The 24780-nt window shown below is 33.6% G+C and overlaps 2 protein-coding genes across 5 annotated transcripts; one reads left to right on the top strand and one right to left on the bottom strand.

The window, feature by feature from the left end:
• Positions 1-507: 507 nt before the first annotated feature.
• Positions 508-5319, top strand: LOC100162310 (tRNA (adenine(37)-N6)-methyltransferase). Of its 2 annotated transcripts, none has more exons than XM_001943440.5 (6): positions 508-653; positions 869-970; positions 1033-1290; positions 1349-1506; positions 1729-1964; positions 4380-5319. In XM_001943440.5, the coding sequence occupies exons 1-6, from the start codon at positions 640-642 to the stop codon at positions 4701-4703; spliced, it is 1092 nt and encodes a 363-aa protein (XP_001943475.2). In that variant the 5' UTR covers positions 508-639; the 3' UTR covers positions 4704-5319. The 2 variants fall into 2 exon arrangements, with proteins under 2 accessions (XP_001943475.2, XP_016657372.1); XM_016801883.2 differs by having other exon boundaries at positions 530-570.
• Positions 5320-20089: 14770 nt separating this feature from the next.
• LOC100163022 (cornichon-like) lies at positions 20090-24597 on the bottom strand. 3 transcript variants are annotated; one of them, XM_008181650.3, is made up of 7 exons: positions 24027-24597; positions 22629-22764; positions 22350-22480; positions 22191-22276; positions 21928-22136; positions 21557-21742; positions 20090-21431 (listed from the first exon to the last, which is right to left on the bottom strand). In XM_008181650.3, exons 2-7 carry the CDS (start codon positions 22743-22745, stop codon positions 21252-21254), a joined length of 909 nt encoding a protein of 302 aa, XP_008179872.1. In that variant the 5' UTR covers positions 22746-22764; positions 24027-24597; the 3' UTR covers positions 20090-21251.
• Positions 24598-24780: the final 183 nt, after the last annotated feature.

Genomic DNA, 24780 nt, shown 5'->3' with positions numbered 1-24780 from the left:
AATCACAAATTAATTCATGATAACAAATATTTTATCTTCCGTACATAACGACTCACAGATAATATGTATAACACGGACTACTACACTGTAGTAGTAGTCCGTGATGTATAATAACCACGGACTACTACACTGTAGTAGTCCGTGCTAATAGCAAGATATACTCTTGGTATAGATTAGAAGTATATCTTAGTTCGTAATGGGCAAAGATTTTTAAACATCGATTTTCGATGTATCGATACATCGATTTTTTTACATCGATTCTCACAGTGAAAATATCGATGTTTACCGATGTTTTCTCAAAAAAATGTTGCTTTAAAAGCTGTTTTTTTAGTGAGGTGGAAATGGTGGAATTTTTAATTGCTACATTCAACATTGTGCAAATTTTATACCTACTATTAATAAAAAAAATTTTAAATACTTCACGATACATCATAAAAAAACCATCGATGTCCAACATCGATATATCGGACAAAAACATCGATGTTTTTAAAAAATTGATGTATCTTGCCCATCTCTACAGTAACAAGACGTACTGAAGTACAATTAGTAGTATATACAGCTGCAGTTCAGGTACTCTTGGAATTTCCTGTCCACATTGCTGAATTGGCATAATATTACTGAATACTGAGTACTGACATAATGTCTAGACACTGGTACATTGCCTATATTCTATAATAGTGCTTTGTGCTCACTACTTACTAGTCGTTGCCTAGTACTTAGTTAAGACACATCAGAATATCAAAATCTGTTAAATTTAAACTATTTTGCTGAACTGGTTATATTTTGAAGTGTTATAGTGTTTAAATATTATAAAACTAGCCTGTAACTTTCAAAATAGTGAAAAGTAAATTAAATATTGATCCCATAGGATGGCGTCTGTGTTCAGTTCAGAAACAATTGACGATGTCACAGATATCGCTGAAAGCTTAAAACAGTTGTCTGTTGCAAGAGCCCAAATTAATTTGTTGAGGTATGTAGTAGGTACTGTGCGTTGTACAATACAGGTCTTAGCTGTTTTCATTTTTTTATTAGGAAACAGAACGAGTCTTTAAAAAAACAGCTGAATGAAAAGGATTTGATTGTTTCAAATGGACCAAGCACAGCTAGCAGCTCTGAAAAAATAGAACTATCCATTATAGGAACAATAAAAACAAAATTTAAAGAACGTAGATGTGTACCACGACAACCTGGTCTCTGTCCTCTAGCCCAAGCTTGCCTGACTATATCGAACTCTATATTCACTAATCCAAACCACGCTCTTGAAGGTCTCTCAGATTTCTCTCATATGTGGTAATTTAAATACAGTTAATGTTATTAGCCTGGATCAAATGTTAAATAAATATTTCAGGATTTTGTTTCATTTTCATAAAAATGAAACTACTCATGTCCATGCAAAAGTATCACCACCAAGATTAAACGGACTGCGAACTGGTGTACTTGGAACTCGATCTCCACACCGACCCTCACCAATTGGTTTGTCTCTAGTGCAAATTGATAAAGTTGAAGGTAACTTTAGAAATATGTTTATAAATATCTATTTTTTTAATTTTAAAATAACATTAGGTATTTACTATCCGTACATGATATTTAATAAGTAAAAGGGTTATGTAAAGCATGAATGGGAAAATCGTTGGAACTATAGTGCCTCTTGGCCATTCTATTATTAATCTTAATAAACTTAAGTATAAATATAAAAGTTAAAAGTATTATTGTTTTTTTAAATTTTAGGAAATTCTGTGTATTTTTCTGGTGTGGACATGATAGATGGTACTCCAGTGCTCGATATCAAGCCATATATTCCACATTATGATGCGCCAGCTACCCTTAGATCTGACCAACATGTTTCATTATTTGATAACGGTTCACATCAAATACTATTGGATCCATTGACATCTGACCGAGAAGCGCCCGATGGAGAGGAAACTGATGCATATGATATGCCACTTTCTCCACTTCATACAAGGGTATAATATTTTATTTTTAAAACAAAGAATATTATACTTATGTACTAAGTGATGAGATCAATCAAATAATTTTAATTAATAGTAATCAAAAGTTATTAACAATCAAAGTTTCACTTGGGAATATCTATCAGGTAGTCAAGATAAAAATGTGTATTAGAATCAGTTACTCATTCTAGTAGACATTTATCTTAAACTTCTGGTTAATTTATACTTTTTAATTGTCGTATACTTTAATTACTAACTAATGGCCTGTAATTACATTATGTAAAGTAAAACTCTTGTATGGTTTTAACTCTCTTTATTACCAAAACTTTTGTTATTATCATTTGATCAATAATTATATAAATAATAAGTAATTATAAACATAATTACAATAGTCATTTGACAATTCAAAATTTAGGGGACCGAGTTAAAAATTTGATTTATAGAGGTAATCGATTTACCGAGTGTTCGAATAATCGAGAAAAAACAAATTAATTTGAATTAAAGAGAGGTGAAAAATTGTTTGTGCATACAACATTTATTTTGATATTTATTTATTATACATACATATTAAAGTTTAGATTAGTTAGGTAAGGTACGATAACATTCATAAACTACAATAATATTTAACCACTATCATTATTATTTTCATTACGAGTACGTCAAATAAATTGTACATAATCTTTATATGAACTTACATATAATCGCGTTTAAGGAAATTTAAATTGTAGAGTGTGTTCCACTGACAGACATTTTGAATTATCAAAAGGACCAGAATACATGTATTTTCTTCTAATTATGGAGGTTTTCTAAGGGGACTCAGCGTTTAGTTCGATATATGGAGTTTTTCGAATTATCGAGTGACTACTGTATATGTCTAATAATGAATAATACAATTCTACAGTAAAACATGATATATAATCAAAATTTGAGTTATTTTTTGTATGATTATTTCAAATTTCAATATTGTTGTTGATACAGAGAGAATCACTAATTAATACATAATTATTTGAAAGAATCAATTTATACATTTTTAACACGTTCAACGCTGCCCGTGATTTCAAAAATAACAAAAACTAAAACCACCCATGCCTTTAAATTTAGAGTTCATTGTCAATGGCCTATCTAAGTTTCAGAGTTTATCAAAAAAAATCCGATTTAATTATAGCGTATATAAATGTATATGTTTTTGAAGCGTTAACGCGTCACCGGCCTGTTGAAATAATCTCTGTTACGTGTATGCGCGTCAGCGGCGTTAATGGTGTTAATGAATCAAAATCAATAATGTTGAGTGTTTAAATTATTTTCCATAGATAGTTCTCATCACTGTATTAACTCTGATTTAAGGTTCCAACACTGCAGCGGCAGCGGTAAAATGATTTTAGACACAATTTACCATCACCACTGTAGTGTGTGGTAATCTTTATATTATATACTTGAATAATTAATATAATAATCAATAACTAATACATTTTAATTATAATAATAATTTATGTATATATATATATTTACATAAATTATTGACAAAAAAAATTAACAAGTATAATAAAGCAAATAAACTAATAATACTATCCAAATTAGAGACAGTTCTTATCGCACTACTAGCAATGGGATCATTTCCGTTTTTAATATAGGGGGGCAAAAGATTTGACCAGCCCAAATGGGTAACTTAAAAAAAACCGGTTGCTTTGCTTGCATCCACATAATAATATTATGTTCCTTTCCTCCAGAAATCACACACATACACATAATATGACTTATAGATACATACCAACTTTTATGCTTGTCCCCACATGCATTTAAATATAAATATATTCCAACTATTCAACTATTAATTAGTAATTACCAATTTATCATTATGACAATAATCTATTAGTACACAATATTATAACATTTTCTCAAAACATAAAAATAGGCATCTTTTTATGCTAATATATTATAATAATGGTTAAACGAAAACTACTTTTAAAATCAGACATGGGCAAATGCCCACCTTGTCACCCCCAAATGACGCCACTGACTAATAGTACACCTCAATATTGGTAAATGTAGATAAGTTTGTGCTATGGCCTATGAAACTACATGTATGATGTATCAATATTTATTTTACAAAATACAAATCTGTATACATTATTTTATTCTTTACAAAATAAAACAAATTTTGGTACCTAATATGTAATAACTACATATTTTATATTTATATTATATTAAATGTTAATAAATTCTCCACTATTATAACCACTTCAAAATTTAAATGTCTTTAAAAATTAATAAATTAATTTAATTTTTTCCTTTACCTACATTATATTATTTGCTGTGGACAAAATAAATGTCTTAGATTAGTTATCAATACAATATTGTGGTGTAGAATTCATAATGTATTACTATGTAATCTGGTACTCATAAACTTAATTTATTTTCTAAAATGAATAGGTCCGGGTACCATTGTGGATTACAGAACCACTGATGCAACAACTAACAGTGGAGTTCTCGTCAAGAGCAAGAGAATTTTTGAACTCATTGGATACTAATGATATTGAAGCGACTATAGTAAGCATATTGAAAGAAGATCCTCGGTCGGTTTATGTCCGCGAACGTTATAGTAATCAGTTTTACACATTCTTAATCGGAGGCTATCATGTGAGTTGCAAGTTTGATGATACTAAACACACAATTAGTGTCTATAGAATATCACACGTTGATAGTATGGAGAATGTAGCTGATCAAGAAGGAGCCCAATGTTTGTCTATAGGTTAATTCATAAGTAATTAATAATAATTTTAACTTTTATAATTATGTTCCTTTGTTACATCTATCTCTTTTTCGAAATATTATTATGCTATTTATATAATAGTTAATACTAGTGGGGTAGTGTGGTATGAAATTAATTTTATTGTATTTTATACAATACTATAATCGCTCTGCTGAGGCCTGAGAGAGGCAAAGCGCTACAAGTTACAACTCGTGGACGTATCCATATGACTGATCTCCACGTTTTCGTACCCAAATTTATATTTAAATTTACATTGTACTCTCTACCACCTAGTCACCACTGCAAATTCCCCCACTCGCTACGCGGCGACGGCAATTGATTCCACGTCTGCCGAGTGGAAACCGTTGGTTGTATACACCGGCTCAAAAATCACAACACGAAAAATCTAACACCTGGCGACTGGCGGTGCTATTATCATTGATTATAAGGTAATCGGAAAAAAAATTACCGAAAATCTTATTTTTGTAGGTAGGTAATTGTACAGTTCTATAGTTGTGCTTTGTATTTTAGTGTGTAAGTGTAATCAATAAAATGCCTGTACATATTATATATTTGTCATCTACCATAATAAGTAATAAATAATAGAAATAAAAGTTTACTGGAAAATTTACCAAAATATCTATTCTTATACTGCAGTTGTACTTTGTACTTATTTTAGTGTGTAATGTTTAGGTAGGTTAGGTTAGATTGATGGATTAGCTTTCCTACCACACAGGCACGTAGCTAAGGGGGGCTAGGGTGTGCCTGGCCCTCCCTTTTATGTGTCCGGCCTTAGGCCGGCCCACCCAAAATATTTAGAGGGGCCCATTATTATACGGTGGCTTTTAATTTTAATGAAATTTATAATATTGTCTAAATATTACACAAATAAAATCAAATATATCGGATTTTAATTAGAATCTAAAATAAGTTACGTAACTAAATTCAATTCATGTCCATTTCTGGAATAAAATATGTATATTGTATTACATTTAAATTCTGTTGCTACTAATAATCGGTGATAATTTATCTTTATAAGTTATAATATTGTCAACGATTGATTAGGAAATAATTGCTATTTAAAGCCCAATACTGGTACCATACTAGCATGTCATGTAATTCTTATCTTATCTAGACAGTGACTGTTGTATACTTGCATGTCTATTTTTAAAATACTTTTGAGTAAGGGTATTGTCATTATATTGATTCATATAGAATTATATTATTATTATGGTCGTCAACTCGTCTATATTTATAGTAATGATATTCTGATAACTACCTCTTTATAATATAAAAAGGTAAGGGGCCCACCCCTACAAAGTACAAGGTAATATATTTAGGTAGGGGGCCCATCTAACATTGGCCCACCTAGTGAATATTTTCTGACTACGTGCCTGCTACCACAGGATAAAGTACTGGACGGAAATATGACATGTCTAAAAGAAATAATGCCTTCAGAGTTCAGATGCAGAAGACCTTTTAACTTTTTTTGATTCTTATTATGTAAATGGTACCTATAGGCGTGTAGGTTAAGCTTTTATCTTGCATTTTCAAAAAATTCCACCTATATTTTCACCTTCCTCGTGGAATGTACATAATGCCACTTTAGTAGGGGGCATCGAACAAATAATATGACTGAAGGATGGAATAACCGATTTTCAAAACTCTGTGGACATAAGCATCCAACTATTTGGAAATTAATTCATCATCATATACAGCCATTGAGGTCCAACGGTGCCATCACAAACATATTACATTCTTCCCTATTGTACGCTACGTCTAACTGAACCCTTTATTGAAGTGCTTTTAGATCCTTCACGACTGAGTCCTTCCATCTTGCTCTGGGCCTGCCCAGAGGTCTTTTACCTGTAATTTCAGCCATCAGTGCTTGTTTAATAATTCGGCCTTCCGCCCTCCATACGTGTCCTAACCATTCAAGCCTTTTGCTCCTTCTATATGACAGAATATTTGGACTTCCGTATACCTCCCGTAATTCGTTAATATGTCTTCTTTCAAATTGCTCTGTTTCACTGTTATATAGAGGGCCATACATTTTTCTTAATATTATTCTTTCAAAGGTAATTAGGCTCTAGTGGTTTCCCTTGGTGGTTGACCATGTCTCACATCCATATGTTAGGATCGGCCTAATGTAACTGGTGTATAGGATTTCTTTTTGATTCATAAGATAGATGCTTTGATTTAAGTAGTTTTAATAAACTAAAAAAACACTTGTTAGCACTTGTTAATCTATTTTTAATTTCATCATGCATAATATTTGTACTGTTCATGTTTACCCCAAAGTATGTGAATTGATTAACTTTTTCGAAGGTGAGATCATCTACCTCTAGATCTGAGATATCTGCATCTGTTCGTGACACACACATATATTTGGTTTTCTGTTGGTTTACCTCTAATCCCACCCTCTTGCTCGTCTTCAGCAGTTTTCGAGTGGTTTGTTTAACATCATCTTTTGAGTTTCCCATTATGACTATGTCATCAGCATATACCAATAGAACATTCAGTTCGCCGAGGTTCATTTTTCGATCTTCTGACATATCCCATACCACTTTCTCCAGGGCTATATTGAATATCATTGGAGATAATCCATCGTCCTGGCGGAGGCCAGCCTATACTTTAAATTGCGTTGACGTTTCTTGCCAGAATCGTACTTTAAGGTTGGTGTTACTATTGCACATTTTGACTAGGGCTGCTATGTATTTTTGGGGTATTCCAAAGTTTTCCATAGTTTATTCCTGTGTTATATACTCTTTCAGTTAAGGAATATATTTTGTTGTATAAGAGTTCGTTCACTTACTGGTTGTATTTCAAAACACTACACAACATCTGTTTAACTTAGAGAAAATATTTTATTAATTATTTTATTATAAGAATAAATATTTTAACGACACAGTATTGTACGAATCGGCTACATATTCACGACTAACTCTTGCTTATTCTACGTTCTTGTCTTGGCGACGCAGTCGCTTACAAAAAAAAATAAACATATTGCTTACACTACTATGCTATTGTCTAATATGCTTATTAATCCAAAGCGTGTTCAAGGGTTCTAAACACCTGCTTATTGAATTGTATGCTTGTTTAAAATCTACAAATACTAAGTTCAGATCTTTATTATACTCATAATGTTATTCTACCATTTATCGAATTGTGTGTATATGGCCTATGGTCGATTTACCCTTACTGAATCCGCATTGGTAATCCCCTATTATGTCTGTTACATAAGGGTTTAATCGTTCCATTATGAGCGTTGTTAGTATTTTGTAGCCTGTGTGTATAGTCTATTCAAAATGAGACGATGACTCGACGGCCAAGTTGTACGCATGGGCGTGGCTTTCGTTCTGTGGTAGCGCTTGACGCGCCGCCGCGGATAGGAGCTTTAATTAGTCTAGTATCGACTGCCGATGTGTGTGGATAATTTAAAATGCATTGCGCGTATTTTTTTTTTTTGTATGTCTGTCGGTCGCGGTCACCAAACGGTTTACTTACACTGTAATATATTAAATCTGAGCGCACGGTAGTGCGCCAGGCCAAGTTCCAGCAATGCCAGTGTATTGTTATGTCTTACTTGGGTTTGTTCCTTCGTAGACAATCTTGAGTTGTTATCCCCTGTTAAAGAATGAGTTCGCTCTCTCTAAAGTACTACAGTACGCTATTGAAACTTATTTTTACAGGAATTGAATTTTAACGCAATGAATTAAAATGTTATTAATACTTTTATTTTTTTATATAAAACGTGCACACAGTAATCGTGTCTAAGACTATTTCACGACTGACTTATGTACTATGCATTATTCGATGGCGACGGACGTCGTCTTACAAAAGTGCTTACCCATCTAAATTCTACTATATTATATTACTATAAGAAGTTCCTAACAGTATCTTTACACGAACCAATTCGCCCAGTTTTTCTAACATATATATCTCTGTTTTCTCTTAAGATAAACTTTTGAAATTTAAAACACAGATTAATCTCGAGTAGCTTAGGATGCTGTAAGAAAATGAGCCCTTAATATTGTGCCATTTCAAAATGGGAGGATTTCAAAATTTGCAAAATTATTACTGACTCGCTCACTGATCATCAAAATTATAAGACACTTCCCGTATAGGTAGAAACGTGAAATTTGGCACAAAGGTAGGTCTTAAAGTGTAACTAAAGGAAAAAATCTAAAAATTGAATTTTTTTTAAATTAATACCACTTCAGTGAGTGTATTTCCAAACGTATGAAGTGGCGCGCTTCGTTTACTTTCAAACAGCGTTACAATATGGTAACAAGGAATTGTTTGTAATTGACTTATATATAATATATTATATTTATAAAACATAATAATGTTTTCGTACATTTATTTTATTCAAATACAAAATATGCAAGAGAAAATCTACGACATATAAAAAAAAAATAAATAATAATAACACATCGTCCACGATGCTGAAGCGCGCAAAAATAAATGATATCCCCAAAAAAAACATAACCGTGAAAAAATGCCAAGTTCCAAACTCCCTACCAAAAAAGTCGGCCTATCAAACTAGTTAAATCTACATCGTGGCCAAATCTGCTATTTTTTAATTCATAACCTCACTGCACTCCTACATTAATAAAAAAAACGCAACGATGCGTCGGGCTCGACCGCCTGGACAAGACAAGAGACGGCTGGCGTCACAGCCTATGGCGGCGAACGGCCCGGCGCTGGTCGGCCGAGGAGGGGGTAAGCCACCTCGCGAGCTTCGGCATCCGAGGCGCAGCTTTGGGGACCTATGCCGAAACTACGGTGGTGCGAAAACGCGTCCGTGTTCGAACAGGGGTCTATTCAGGAGGTTCTCAAAATGGTTATAAACATCTCTGCTATTTCTTTTTTGTCTGTTACTAGTTCTTTGTTATCATTAATCATCATATTTGTCTGTGGTTTAAAGCCTATTGTTTAATCCTTCCGCTTCTTTCAAAGAACTGTCTTGGATTTTTTCTATTCTCTTCTACAGTAGCGATTAACTTTTTCATATATCGTCTTTTTTCTCTTCTAAGGATTGCATGAGTTTCTTTTCTTCCTTGTTCATATTCTTTCCTATTTTCCTCTGAATTATTTTATATCTTAGTTTTCTTTGTAATTCATTTAGAAATTAATGTTATGTCTTACTTGGGTTTGTTCCTTCGTAGACAATTTTGAGTTGTTATCCTCTGTTAAAGAATGAGTTCGCTCTCTCGAAAGTACTACAGTACGCTATTGAAACTTATTATTACAGAAATTGAATTTTTACTCAATGAATTAAAATGATAATAATACTTTTATTTTTTTATATAAAACGTACACACAGTAATCGAGTCTAAGACTATTTCACGACTGACTTATGTACTATGCATTATTCGATGGCGACGGACGTCGTCTTACAAAAGTGCTTACCCATCTAAATTCTACGTTACCTATGTTATATTACTATAATAACAAGGGGTTCCTAACACCCCCCATGTAAAATGAAAGTCTATGGCCCATAAAATCGATCAAACAAGTCTGGGCGATGGACTTTCACATTGATTACTAAGTTCTATATTATCATCTTTGGCTATTGTCCTTTCCTTATGACATACAATTGTATTCTTATTATAAATTATTAATACTAATATCAAACCTATACTGTTGATTAGTATCAGAATAATAAATAAGTAATCGTAAGATTTGTTATTTTTGTTTTCATTGACATGACTTATTTGATTCTGTAATTCATCTAGGGATCTCGAATTTTCTACCAATTTGTTAAGATTATTTTTAATTTTGTAATTTTCTTTTGGAAATAATGAATAATTTAAGTTTTCACGGGGTAGATCCTTTAACATATCAAAATTTATTGAAAGGTTTAAATATGGGGAGAAGTTTTTCACTATCTTCGAATTTATTTCTCTTTTAGGTATTAATTTTATTTCATCGTCAACAGTATTGGCCTCACAACTATTTTCTAGACTTAAAATACCAGTGCCACTTACATCTATTGTATATGTGTCGGATGAGTTTTTGCATGTTATTATTATACTTTCGTTATTTGTAACATATATCCATTCGTTCCTATTATCTAGCTTATGCCAAATATTATGGCTAAACTTAATATACTTAATATTACATGCTGGGGGTACAGATTTGGGTTTTCTGAATAACATTAATTCACAAGAATCCCCAACGTGTTGTATGGGTTGTTCATGTTTACAGATCATTGTGTTTGTAGTTGACTTACATTTAGCTAACTGATAATTATTTAGTTCTACATAGTACAATCGTGACTTATCTATTGCAACATACTCTGAGTTGGCTTGCATAATGGCATATAAATTATTATGTACTTTAGTCGGTAGCGGGATGGATTTATATAATACAAAATCATAACTACTTACTAATGGTATTTCAATAATAAATATTAAAATTCCTTTTATATAAACTACATTAATATTGATTATACGCAGTAACTCCGATATACCTGATTCTAACAGATCCACTGGTATCCCTGAACCTACTGGTATTTGCAACTTAATTTCTTTTAATTGTTTATTAAATTCGTCGGTATCCAACAAACTAGAATGTATAAAACCTTGTAACGCTGCATTTACAATATTTACTAAATTTTCTGTCTCGTATGCATATTGTGTTATGATAATGTTTAACAGTGCTATACGTTGTGCTAGAGCTTGTTTAAATTCAAGTATACCTACTCTCTTTCTTTCTGTAATTGCCTCGTTTAGTAAGTAATTATACCCTTTCAATAATGTTTTTTCTTTACTTTATAATTCTACTAGGGAGGAGTTGACATTGGTAACTATCGATTTTGTAATTTGTGTTTGTGTGTCTGCTATTTGAGATATTCGTGCTCTGGAGTGTTCTAATTCTTTAATTTTTTTATGAATATATTCTGCATCTACGTCGTCGCAGACACCAAATAATACATTTGCAACCCGTCCAACTATGTTAATAAGACCTCTTTTGGTACGAAAATTTTGAGTTCTGGGACGTTCAACGATTTTTAGAACGTGTTCTTTATTGGTATTAATTTCATTTAAAAAACCGATTTCTTGACCACTATGTTGTGCACATATGTGTTCTGTATATTCTTTGTCGAGTTGTTCACCTAGTTTGCATGACTTTTTTATTTGGTCCATGATTTTTTGTATTCGAGATTGCTTTCGTTATAGTTTGAGATGTTTATATACGTAAGCAGATTCCAACGTGAGCTCGATAGTTGTAGATTACCGATTGTCTGAAAGAATATGCCTGACGGGTGTTCTATGAGTGAGTTTGAAAATTGAGTTGAGATAGAGTGAATGTGTAGAAAAAACAGTACTGATAGTAAGACACGACTTGTGTTCGACGTCTTCATCTTTGTTGCGACTTTCCTATGGCCCGCTACTTGGAAGTTGGTTCCGGTTGACCCCGAGTTGAAATCTTGTGAATGGCACGTTGTCCAGCGACGTCTTCGAGTTTCCTCTTTTGACGTTTTCCGTCCCAAAATCACTGGCACGAAAACCACGTATATGTGGGTTTATTGATATACGCGTATTAATGCGTATATTTATTTGTGTATAATAGATATCTTATTGCAATATAGTGTCACTGTCAAGGCTGACGAAATCGGGCTGCTGACAAGACTAATCGACGACAACTAATTAATAACTTTCATTCGTAGTCATTTAACTTCTTCGGTTTCCTCTTTAGTCGGGTGGACTTCCTCACTCCGGCTTCTTCTCCTTGGTCTTGTTCGGTTTTCCCAACATCTGCTTCCTCAGCAATCTGTTCCGGCTCTTCTTCTTCTGTAATGTCCTCATTGTCATCAGAGGTCTCTACAACGACTTCAACTGTGACACGTGTGCTGTTGTTGCATAGTGTCTTGTCCCATCTTCCGCCAGCTGTGAGACTCGATACACGTCGTTTGGCAACACTTCTGTCACGACAAGAGGTCCACGGTATCGCTCCTGTAGTTTAGTGGACATGCCCGTAGTGACTGGTGCTCTGGTCATCACTACTACTTCCCCAACTACATATTGTGTTTGGTTGTGACGATGCTTGTCGTAGGCTGTCTTAACCTTTTCCTTTTGCTTCACTATCTCATTTCGCGCATCTTCCCACAGTTCAGAGGGACATAGCCATTCTTCAGCGGTAGTCGATAGGTCACGCAACCTACCCAACTCGAATCGTGGTCGGCATCCATGTAGTAATTCAAATGGAGTATGTCTTGTCACTTTGGATTCGCTGTTGTTGATCTGACGTTGCACCTCTGACAACAACGTGTCCCACTGGTCTTCCTCTCCTGCTTTTGAAATCAACATGGCCAATATAACGCTGTTTATCCTCTCAACTTGACCATTTGCTTGAGGTCTTCTCGTAGAGTTCAATATGTGGGAGATACCACGAACCTCACAGAAGTTCTCAAAGCGCTTGGACGTAAAACAAGTGCCCCTGTCAGTAATCAACTTCTTGGGCAACCCGTACCTGTTCACAAATCTGTCCATCGCATACAATACTCCTTCGGTACTAGTGTCTGTCGCTGCAAACAAGGATGCAAATTTAGTTAAGTTGTCCACTAACACCAATATGTACCTATTTCCTTCGGTGCTAGTTACAAAAGGTCCAATGTGGTCTCCATGGACTACTTCAAATGGTCTCCGTCCTGGTGGTATGGGATGTAAGACCCCTGGCTGCTTACCCCTCGGCTTCTTAGTCATCAGGCACTCCATACACATCCTTATGTGGAACCTCACGTATCTCCGGAGTCCCACAAACCAAAAGTCCTGTGTAATTTTACTAACGGTCTTGTCTACTGACAAGTGACCACCCAGGTCGTGAGCTGCTACTACAATACTTTTACGCATGCTCTTTGGCATCACAAAAAGTTGTTTTCCCTGGTACGTTCTATACAGTAACTTACCCCTGAGACTGTATTCCTGTGCTATAGCTCGTTCGGCCTTCGTCCGGATGTTCTCTGGTTTTAGCATTATGGTCACTATGCGGCGCACCTCTTCATCGACTTGTTGTGCCATACGCACCTTGTCTTCCGTTTCTAACGTCATGCAAACGTCCAACCGTCCTGCTAACACTTCATCCAGCGTTTCACCTTCTTCATCTGAGATTGGGTCTCTCGACAGAGCATCTACATGTGCCATCTTCGTGCCCGGACGATGGAATATATCAAAATTATATTCTTGTAGTACATCATACCACCTTGTAACTTGCGGCCGTGTAGCTTTATGCGTCCTTAAATAAACTAACGCTTGACAGTCTGTTATAATTGAAAACTTTATCCCTAGGAGAAAATGTCTCCACTTGTCGACTGCCCAAACCATGCTCATCAACTCCAGCTTGCTTGAATGATAGTGAGTCTCAGCCTCGCCTAGCTTTTTACTGATGCAGTAGACAATCTGTAGGGGTGCTCCCTCCTCAGCAGCATGGCTCCTAGTCCCACAGCGCTCGCATCTGTATGAACTTTCGTCACCGCTGCTCTCGGATTGAACATACAGAATATTGGTGTGTCCACAAAAATCCGTTTCAACTCTTTGAACGCAGCCTGTTGAGATGTGGACCACTCGAACTCGGCTCCCTTCTTTGTCAATCTGGACAGGGGTTCAGTTAGGGTAGCATAGTTTCTAACAAACCGCCTGAAGAAACCCGTGAGCCCTAAGAATCTTCGAATTGCATGGACATCTTTCGGAGTAGGAAACTCTTCAATTGCCTTACTCTTGTCCTTACCTGGACTGATTATTCCTTCTCCTACCACGAACCCCAACGTCCTTTAATTTGTAGGTGTTGTTATGTGTCCGGACATAACTTTTCACAGACGACCACGCGAGCTCGATTGGATTTAGCTCGCAGTGGTATGGAGGTAATCGCAATACGATTTTGTTATTGTCTTTTGCGTACTCATCTATTATGTATTTGTCGTATTGTTTTTAATTTTCTTAACTTTTTTCATTAAATCATTTTTTATTATAGGATGAGTAACGATCACGCCTTTACTTTCAAGCCAATCAATAATTGCTTGTTTTCTCCAAGACTTGACTGGTATTTTATGTTTCTTCACGGAATGGTATGAGGCATTATCCATTACAATGATGGCATTTTCTTTCAGTAATGGCAGGGTTTTAACAAACCATTCATAAAATGTATCGTCATTCATCTCATCATGGTAGTCAGCAGAATTGGTTTTGGATTCAAAACACAAGAGGCCCCCCGGGACAAAACCGTCTGTCGACCCGATGTGTAATACGATGAGACGCTTACCTTTGCCGGGGGGTTCTTTTTGTCCTGTGGTGGGGCTTTTGAGGAATGCATCACGTGATGATTCGACCGTGCTATCGACCCTCGTTCTGTTATGCGTCTCGCCTACATTGACCCACGTCTCATCCAAGTAATAGATTGGCCTGTTTTGCGCTCTGTAATGCCTAATTTTATCCAAATAACTTCGGCGCCAAGTTATTAAATCTTCTCTTTCGAGAAGTGCACTGTTATGATTTTTTTTGACATACTCAAATTGCAAATCCTTCAATATTGTTTGGAATGACGTACGTTTGAGATTGGGTAATGTTTCATCTTCATTAACGGCTATTAATATTTTTGAAATTGTTGGTACTTCGCGGGCCTTCCAAAAATTATGAATTTTTTGCCTGATGGCATTTTTATCAAATTCGTCTACTTTCTGTATTACTGTAGGTCTAACTTTTTTCTTGTTGGGCGATGACACTGAACCTTGTTTTTTATACTCGGAGAATGTGGTTTGTACCGTACGTTGCCCAATACCAGTAGATTTTGAAATGTCCAAGATAATTTGTCTGTAGTTCATTTGTGCCATATGAGGATTTTCAAGCTGTTGTTGGAGTTTGTCTTTATATATATTAATAATCATTTTCCTTTGACCAGTGCCAATAAACTAAAGAAAAAAAATATTTAAAAATTAAGAATATGCAATAGGAACATAGTATTACAAACACTTACTTTTCCACATGGATTTTTTGTGAGAGGAGTATCATCTTGGACGTCCATGTTGTATTCTGTAGTATAGTATACAAAAACAATAGATTGCTAAAACACTCAAAAACTTTGAAAGAAATGTTTAAAAAACTGTGTGCACCCAAAAACGATAATTTTCTGTATGTATACCATTACGTAAAATAACGGAATACTATAGTACGCGCTGTATACATTATAGGAACACACACTAACACAGTTTTCTGGACGGCGCCGCCCAGTAGTGCTCTCTTATAGCGGCGCGCATGGATAATATCATTCAATTATTTATGGCGGCGCGAGTATAGTGATCACGGCAAGGTGTATAATATACATAATATCATGACTAAATAAACAGGCATGATCACCAAAAAACCAATTTTTCCTATCACTGCGCATTTTCCCCAGACACGGCAAAAACAGTATAATTCCTATCTATTATTGTTCTATGATTCCTATATAATGGTAATGTGAATGAAATATTTTTCTATGATATTAGTGTTTCTTCCAAGTCTGGGGAAGTATTATATAATATGTATAAAATATGCGTGCAGTAATCTAGCGATCATGCCTGTTTATTTGATCACAATTAAGGATATTATATCTTATAGTCCGCGACATGAAAAGTGGCCGATGACCGTCGCGAACCTAGCGGACGTTTCGCCTTAGTGGTTCATAAAGTAATTAAATTAATTGCCGCGTTTTTTTGAATTAACCATTTCAGCGCGTAATCAACGCGGTAACTCATAAACTCCAAAACTCAAACAAATGATTTTATATTTCAATTTTAAAAGTGTTAACAAAGACGTTACAAACCATAACCATTATTTATTATTATTTTATCATTTTGTTATTTATTATTTATTTATAATTACTTTTTTTTTTTTACACTATTATGAATTTTTAGATAGAAATCAGGACCGAAAGAGTTAAACATAATTTACTAAAATTACTGTAAAATATTTTATAATCAATTTTTTTATTCAAACCAAACAACAAAAAAATTTTTTTTTTTAAATAATACAAATACAACAATTTTTTAATTTAATATTATTTAAGACACATATCTTATCCGTGGTTTTCTTCGTCAATATCTTCTTCGTCATCACTCCAGTCACTGTCATCTGGTAATATTGTCAGAATTATTGGTTCCATCATGGTGTCCCTCATTATTTCTTTGCTGTTGTCCTCGTCCTGGATTTCTTCTGCATGACGAACGCATTTCGTCCAGTCTTGTTACTGCATCTAATGCCTCGTGTGTTAAACGCTCAATATCAACCATTTTAAAAGTATTGTTGAATTTCGCTACTTGGCCCTTAACTTGAGCCCAAATTAACACAATTGGGTTATACTTACAGTGGTATGGTGGAAGACGGATTACCTCATGACCCATTTCAATTGCAATGTCATCCAGCTCATATTTTTTTTCGCGTGGCAATAGGTTTTTAACTTTTTGCCGAAGTTCAGGTAATGTTTCCAATGGATGGAACTCGACATTTTTTTCATTTAACCATTGTTGTACTTCGGCTTTTCTCCAATTACTTTTAGGATATTTGTCTCTGAGGATTGAATGGTAAGGCGCATTATCCATGACTATAACTGATGGCTCTTCTAGATTTTTTAGCAGTTGAATAAACCACTCTTTAAATACTTCACCATTCATCTGATTATGATAATCCGTGGTATTTCCGGTATTGCTTCGAAATACCAATTTTGACCCTTCTATAAACCCGTAGCGAGCACATCTTGCATGGCATACAATAAGTCGGCCTCCTTTACCCGTCGGCACCTTCAGACCACCTAAATTATTTTCATTTTGCCAAATAAGGCTGCGGGAATGATTTTGGTTTACCCACGTTTCATCGAGATAAACCACTGGCCGATCGTCTTTATTTTCTCGCAGCGTACACATTTGTCGTAAAAATTTACACCGAAGTGCGACGATATCATTTCTCTCCATTAAAAACATACGACCATCGTTACATCTTTTGTATGTAAATTTTTAATTTTTTAGGAGCCTTTGCATTGATCGAACGCACCCGGTGTAATTTGTTTTTTTTTTTACGACATTTAATATTAATTGAGCCGTTGGGTACTCACCCCGGTCGTAAAACTCGTGGACAGTTCTCCGCACAACATCGGAATCGAAATCATCCAGCTCTGAAACAGTTTTTGCACGTTTATACCCTTTACGTGGAGAAACAAACGTAGGATCCGCACCTGGTGTTTCTGGATTAATATTATTTTTTCCTTCTGCACAAATCCGTCGTACAGTACGATAACCAAAACCACAAGCTTCAGCAGTAACAACTTGCGCATTTTTAAAAAAATCAGCAGTTAAATCTGACTTCTTTGATAATTCTTTTATAAATAAATAAACACTATAAACAATTTTTTTACTCTGACTGTGAGTATCTAAAACAGAAAACGACATTTTTAAATGGATAACACGGTAACGCAGTAGAAAAAATAGTGTAAAAAAATAGTTGTTTACGAGCGCACAGTAAACAACATATACAAAAAGATAAAACACGAGTGCCATAAAACGTGTTTGTATTATGTGTATTACTGTATCCCCTACGGCCCTACCACAGTACAGTCTGCGGCTGCCCTCCAGGCATTCCAGAAGATCCGCCAAGGATGCACAAAAAAAACCAGTCTACTATACTGTATGGAATATAATATGTATGGAATACACATTACGCGCAGACGCGTGGTACTGCGACCGTCGTGCGCCGGGCAGGAGGTGGTATAGGTTGAGAACCAATGGCTAACAGGCAGGGAAGCCGCAACGGGTCGCGGTACAAATCGGCCACTTTTCATGTCGCGGACTATAGTCCGTGTCAGCAACTCGTGATACGCATGTCTGTGACGTAGCACTTCTCCAACAGGTTGTGTGGTAGAGTGGTGATGGGGTCCTAGGCGGCGGCTATTGCAACAGTGACGGTGGTGGACCAATGAGACCCGGAGAAATGCCTACGTCACAGTACTGCGCTGGGCGGGGGGTGGGTGCGCGATTTGTTTCCAAACCTGTAATATTGCCTACATACCTGTATAATCTGTCATGAATACGCCTTGGATCATGGCCACCACGACGGATATAATCATGACTAAATAAATGAATTATTTAGTCATGGATATAATATGACTGTTATCATTCTTAATTTTAATATATTATATTATAATATGATTGTTTTTTTAATTGATCATGATTCATGAATAATAAATATTTAATAATAATAGAGTAGTACTGTAGTAGTAAAGTAAATACTATAGTACATACTGTATAGTTTTTATAAGGATTGATTTAATGAATAATACATTTATTTAGTGTATACATGTGACATTATACATTAGTGATGAGAATTTAAATAATATCAGTGCATTGCACTATTATACGCTATACTGGCCTGTATTACATAATATTATGTGAGATTAAAAAGCCTAATGAAATATTGAATGAATGTGAAAATTAATATTTGGTATAATTAAATTATAATCAATTTTTCTTACTTAAATAGTATTTTATAGTTTGGTACAATATTATACTAGTTTGACCAAGTTAAATATTTATAATTGTAATTTTATTTTAATTTTATATGCATTTTTATTATAACTTTACAATTATTATTATGATTTTTTCAAAATATATTGTTATTTTAAAATAAAAAATGTATGTACTAATTTATGTACGTAACCAGTCTTGTAAAAAATATTTTCAAAAAGTATTCAAGTTATTACTCAAATACCACCCAAATACTATAAATAGTAAAGTACTTGAGTAATACTCAAATACTTTATAGAATTTGTATTTGAAATGACCTTCATATACAAAAAAAAATCAAACATTTGTTTATTGCATTTTAAAAACATGATTCATTCAAGAATCAAAATGCTAATTGATCAGTTAATTTGTTACTTCTTTAGTTTAGTTAGTTCTTTTTTATTGATAGTTGTACCACAACATTGAAATTATCTCTACAGAGTTATATATTAATTAAAATATTATTGTCCATTAAAATTGAACATCAGTTCATGATTCAAACACAGTATTTTCAATATTGTGCAATACAGCAGTATTGTGTTAATACTAAGGTTGTAAACTGTGACACAAATTGTTGAATAAAGTACATACAATAGTAGGTCAAAAATATTATTTCCCTTGAAATGCGAAAAAAAAACTTAGTTTTCAAATTGTTGACAAGCAGCAGTTTCATGGACACCAAGAATTATCTATGTGACTATGTGTATATTGTAATCTAAGGACGCTAAGATTCATATATTATCAGACATAATACATCAAAATTGAAAGACATTAATGCCAGGTTGCATAAAATATTTAATGAATTATTACTCAATAGTGAGCTAAAGGTCCCTTAAAAAAGATTTAGTGACCCATGATTGGTCCATTAAATTTAATCAATTTTTATTCAACACGGTATAAGCATATTATCTTATTAACAAGTTACCAGCATGAAATAAAAGTAATACAAAGGTAAAGGTTAGGTTTGTTGTTTAACTATTGTACATAGATAAACAATACATAATATTAATGTCAATTTTATAAGATAATAATATAATTAATCGAAAATACATTTAAATCCATTTGAATAAATAAGTACAATCCTTATAATTTTATTAAGTAATAATAATACCAGAAAATTTTTTTGAGACACATCAAAAAAACAAATAGCTTACATAAGACTAATAAACACCACAGATTTTGTTTCAACAGTTGAAAATAAAAATGTATTAATAACCAACCAAAAAGTCCTCAATGTACAACTAGATTCACCACCATGTGTTTTTTTAAGTTGGCTTTATAGGAAACCAGAAAACCACAGAATCCCACCTTGTGTCTGAACTTTCAAACAAATAAACAACTATGAAATTTCAGAATTATCATAGTACATTAGTACCTAGAGTTTTTCAATCTGATAATTTTTCTAATACAGATGGGACAATCTAAATTGTTTTTAAAAATAGAAACAAAACAATAACCACATTCTGAGTAGAGTCAAGATAACATATAATCTAAAAGCTTTGATGATATTACAGTTTGTTACATAGTCTTTTAGTGGGTCATGAGATTTGGTGCTAGACACTGACGATGGAAAGCAAACTATCCAAGGAAAATAAGTGGCAGAACTATTTTTTTATAATAATGTTATTATAATAAATTAAATATATGTTGAAGAATAAAATATATATATATATGTATAGATTATAATGAGAGCTGCTAAACCCCGTTCAGGACAAACTCATATCGTTAATAATGGAAACTGTGTAGGAGTATCCCAAACACAGTTCCCATAAAACAACCCAGGGAAAACTAAATAATAACTAAAAAAACAGTTTTTATTGATTACATAAATGAATAAATTAAAAATGCTTTAAGATTTAAAAGTTGCAAGACTCGATACTAAAACTTGGGATATCTTAACTTGAAAAGTTTGAAAAACACTGTAATACAATAAATATTTTTCAATCAAAAAAAAAATATAAAAAGAGCATATCTCTAATTGCTGAAACACTGTAATTTTGATAAAACATTTATTTGTTCATTAATTTTGGCTTTCAAAGAATTGGTCATGTTTTGCTTTGACATTTGATACTATTAAATCTTCAATCTCGACTCCTTTTTTGATATCTGTCTCAGTCAATAAAATATCTTCAACTACACCATCTTGAGCTATTAACTTGACATTATGTTTCCTTGTGTGTAGTAAGTTCCCAATAACAAGCTATAAAATGATTTTGTATATAAAAAAAGTTGTCAAGTGTTGGAATATATATAACATAAAATTAACTTTGACATTGTAGATAAATTACAATTGATCACAGAGTAAATCTAATATTTTAAACTCACTTGATGCTTGTATTTAATAAGAGCCCCTTTGGCTTTCTGCTCTAAAATCCCACTATCAGTCTCTAATTTGAATGAAATTATGTATGCATTTGGAGCCCAAATATGAGTAACAGCGTATAAAACTTTAGGTACCAGTCGTAAAGCAATCACTGGAGGTCCGTCATTGGATTGAACTTTATGTTGAGCCTACAGCATGAAAATCACTTTTATTCAAATATTAGAAGTACTTAAGCGTAATTAAATCAATATTATGCATCAATAAAACCGTTAAATTTTTATTTCGTTAAATAGAAATAGAAATTTAAGCATATTGTTAAAGGAAATATACTTTTATAATAGTTCAAGCAATAGCATAATATACCAAAACATACCATTTCATTGGGCGGTATGTAAAAGTCTGAAACAGCAGCAGCTAAATAGAGTAAAGAATACTTGGTATCCATAAGCATGCAAGAACCTCTCAACAACCACATATACTCTATTAGTGTAGTGAAAGGAACTGTTAGGATTCTGTTATCATTTTTAGCGTCTTTGTACTTCTTCAGTATTGGAAAGAGCGTATCAAGTTCACTTTGTTTCACTGAAATAATTCAAATTATTAATGATTTAAAAAGTCTAATGAACAACTATTTACCTTGTATTAATTTATCATCTACAATCTCCAATTTATCCAATAATGAATTATTGAAATGGCGAACAAATGGCTCCAATGAATTGGAACTAGAAAATAAATAATGTTATGGAGAACTATAGACTAATTATACAATAATAAACAATTAATAGGTTTACTTACCGATAAAGAAATATAACAACATATCCAGCATCAAGAAAATATTCAGCAGAAGCAGAACCTCTAGTTCCTAGACTAAAATTGTCAACGAAACGGACAGTATTTTGTTCAATCGGGACTGTAGTTCCTCCAGACTAAATAAAATAATTTTATTATTATTATATTTTAACATTTGGTACCACGGTAAATTAAGCTATTAAAATTGAACTCATATTTATTATTACACATTTGAGACATAAATAATATATATTATTACCTATATTATGTAAGTAGATTACTTACAGTTATCAAAACCATTTTTTTGTTTTCATGGCTGCATACAAAATTTTCTACAGTGGTTATAGTAGATTCATAGTTTGAAGGAGAAGGGTGAGTGTCATAAAATGATTCCCAATCCATTTTTGTTAGAAGTTATAACCTATGAACACAAATTTCAAAATTGATTGAAATTCTAATAAATGTAGTAGGTACCTATTGACATTCAAATAATTATCATAAAAAGTAAGCTATTACAATCCTTGAATGTAACAAAAAAAAAAATACTAAACCTTCAATGAACCCATGTAAGTAATATTACAAATCTTAAAACTACTAAAACATGTTTACAACCAATACCATATTATATTGTTTTATTAATCTGGAATTCATAAATGAATCTAGTTTTAGATCCAATAATATTAAATTTAGATTATTTTATAAAATATCTTATGCCTTTCTTTCTAAACAAGGGCACCTATTAGGATAGAGCGGGGACCAACAACTCCTCCCCTAACTTTAAAGATTTATCTTATAATAAGACTGTATATTATAATAAAAACATCAATTTATGAAAGTATTAAACAAATATTTTTATAATGTTACAAGTAACCTAGATAGATCATTGGAAGTTGGAACACAATATTTTGAAATAAAACCAGAAAAGGAAATATTAAATTTCAGTGACATAGGCTGTGCTCTAAAGGATCAAACTGATGGTTATTACTCGTGTTTTTTTAGATAATTTTGTCTACCTGAAAAGAAAACCAATATTAAATCATAGATTATATTTTGTCTATTTCACATTTTAACAAACAAAATTTATCACTAAAAAAATAGAAGGGCTCAAATTAACAGGAATGTTAATTATATTTGAAAAATACTAAAGAAAATAATCAAACTTAAAAAACTCAAAAATTCAAAAATAATCAATATATTAAGTTGCTTATGGCAGTATAAACAGTTTCATTTTCACCGTTGATAAATAAATTGTTTCGTCTACTGAATTAAAATATATAAAATTGCTAATATTACGTGGTTTGAGTTTGTATGAAGACTTATACAGTAACAAGTACCTATGAAGGAACAACTGTTGCAATTGTCACCAGCCTATCTAGGGTTGTTATGATCTATACTTTATGGTTTCATACAACAATTAATATAAATTATATTACCAGCACAAATCAAGATTTACATATATATATATATATATAAAGGTATACCTTAATTCATGGTTACCACCATATTAATACCTATTAAAAACAAGTTTGTGTCGAGGTGGGGTATTTGCTAGCATAAGTCGCATAACCCCATAGACTTAGGTAAACACTACTGCACTAGGCAATTACAAGTTAAGTTACGACTTAACAGTCGGGGTCCAGTGGGTGTGTACTATATACGCCGTTATATATTAATATTTATTACCTACACAACACTACGTCGTGTTTTCGGAAACGGGTTGTTGTAATGTTGTGGTGGGAGACGGGAACAGGGTAAAACACTTGGTATACGTACCGGTCGACTTCTGCAGTAGTCTGTACCTGTTCGACGTAAACAGAATAAGTACCAAAATTACACGACTACGGCGACGACCACTTTATTCTCTCTTTATACTACTACTATATATACGACTATTACGACTAGTCAGCACTCGGTTACAGCAACAACAGGTGTGCCGTCTCGGCGGCGTCAAAGTTGAGTACCCGAGTAGGTACTTGAACGTGTGGATTTTAGAATAGTTTTTAGATATTTTAATCTAAAGGGAACACATGGGGTAGGGGAGTGGGCTCGTCAAGCGACAACTGACAAGACTGTGTCGATAATTCCCACCCACCGGTGCCGTGGCGACGACCGTCCGTAACGGGATACGGGCCAAGTCGGAGTGTGCGTGTAACACAAATATCATTTACCACAACGCGGTAAATCGGTAGAGTGTGTGCTGTGTCACGTGTACACGTCACACGACTACTGAGTACCGAATACAGACTTCCGAGTGCCGACAAGAAAGATAAAAAAAAAATAAAAAAACAAACGAAAAGTGAAACCTCTGTCGCAGGCAGCTGTCGGCGGTGGTTTGATAAAAAAACGCCGCTACGTGTGATAACCGCCGTCGCGGGAGAGTTTCGGCGTTTCACAATTCTTTGGACTATTTACATCATCATTGTTATCGGACCGGTGA

Source organism: Acyrthosiphon pisum, chromosome A1 (genome assembly GCF_005508785.2).
Source record: "Acyrthosiphon pisum isolate AL4f chromosome A1, pea_aphid_22Mar2018_4r6ur, whole genome shotgun sequence".
NCBI classification, from domain to species: Eukaryota; Metazoa; Arthropoda; class Insecta; order Hemiptera; family Aphididae; genus Acyrthosiphon; species Acyrthosiphon pisum.
This window is presented reverse-complemented; position numbering and strand designations above follow the sequence as displayed.

What these genes read in the sequence shown, in the direction of transcription:
- LOC100162310 (XM_001943440.5), top strand. An exon ending in GCCCAAATTAATTTGTTGAG is followed by an intron (nt 971 to 1,032) that starts GTATGTAGTAGG and finishes TTTTTTTATTAG; the next exon opens with GAAACAGAACGAGTCTTTAA. An exon ending in TTTCTCCACTTCATACAAGG is followed by an intron (nt 1,965 to 4,379) that starts GTATAATATTTT and finishes TAAAATGAATAG; the next exon opens with GTCCGGGTACCATTGTGGAT.
- LOC100163022 (XM_008181650.3), bottom strand. Translation starts at nt 22,745, where the DNA reads ATGGATTGGGAATCATTTTATGACACTCACCCTTCTCCTTCAAACTAT. An exon ending in AAAAAATGGTTTTGATAACT is followed by an intron (nt 22,481 to 22,628) that starts GTAAGTAATCTA and finishes TATTTTATTTAG; the next exon opens with TCTGGAGGAACTACAGTCCC. An exon ending in AGATGATAAATTAATACAAG is followed by an intron (nt 22,137 to 22,190) that starts GTAAATAGTTGT and finishes GAATTATTTCAG; the next exon opens with TGAAACAAAGTGAACTTGAT.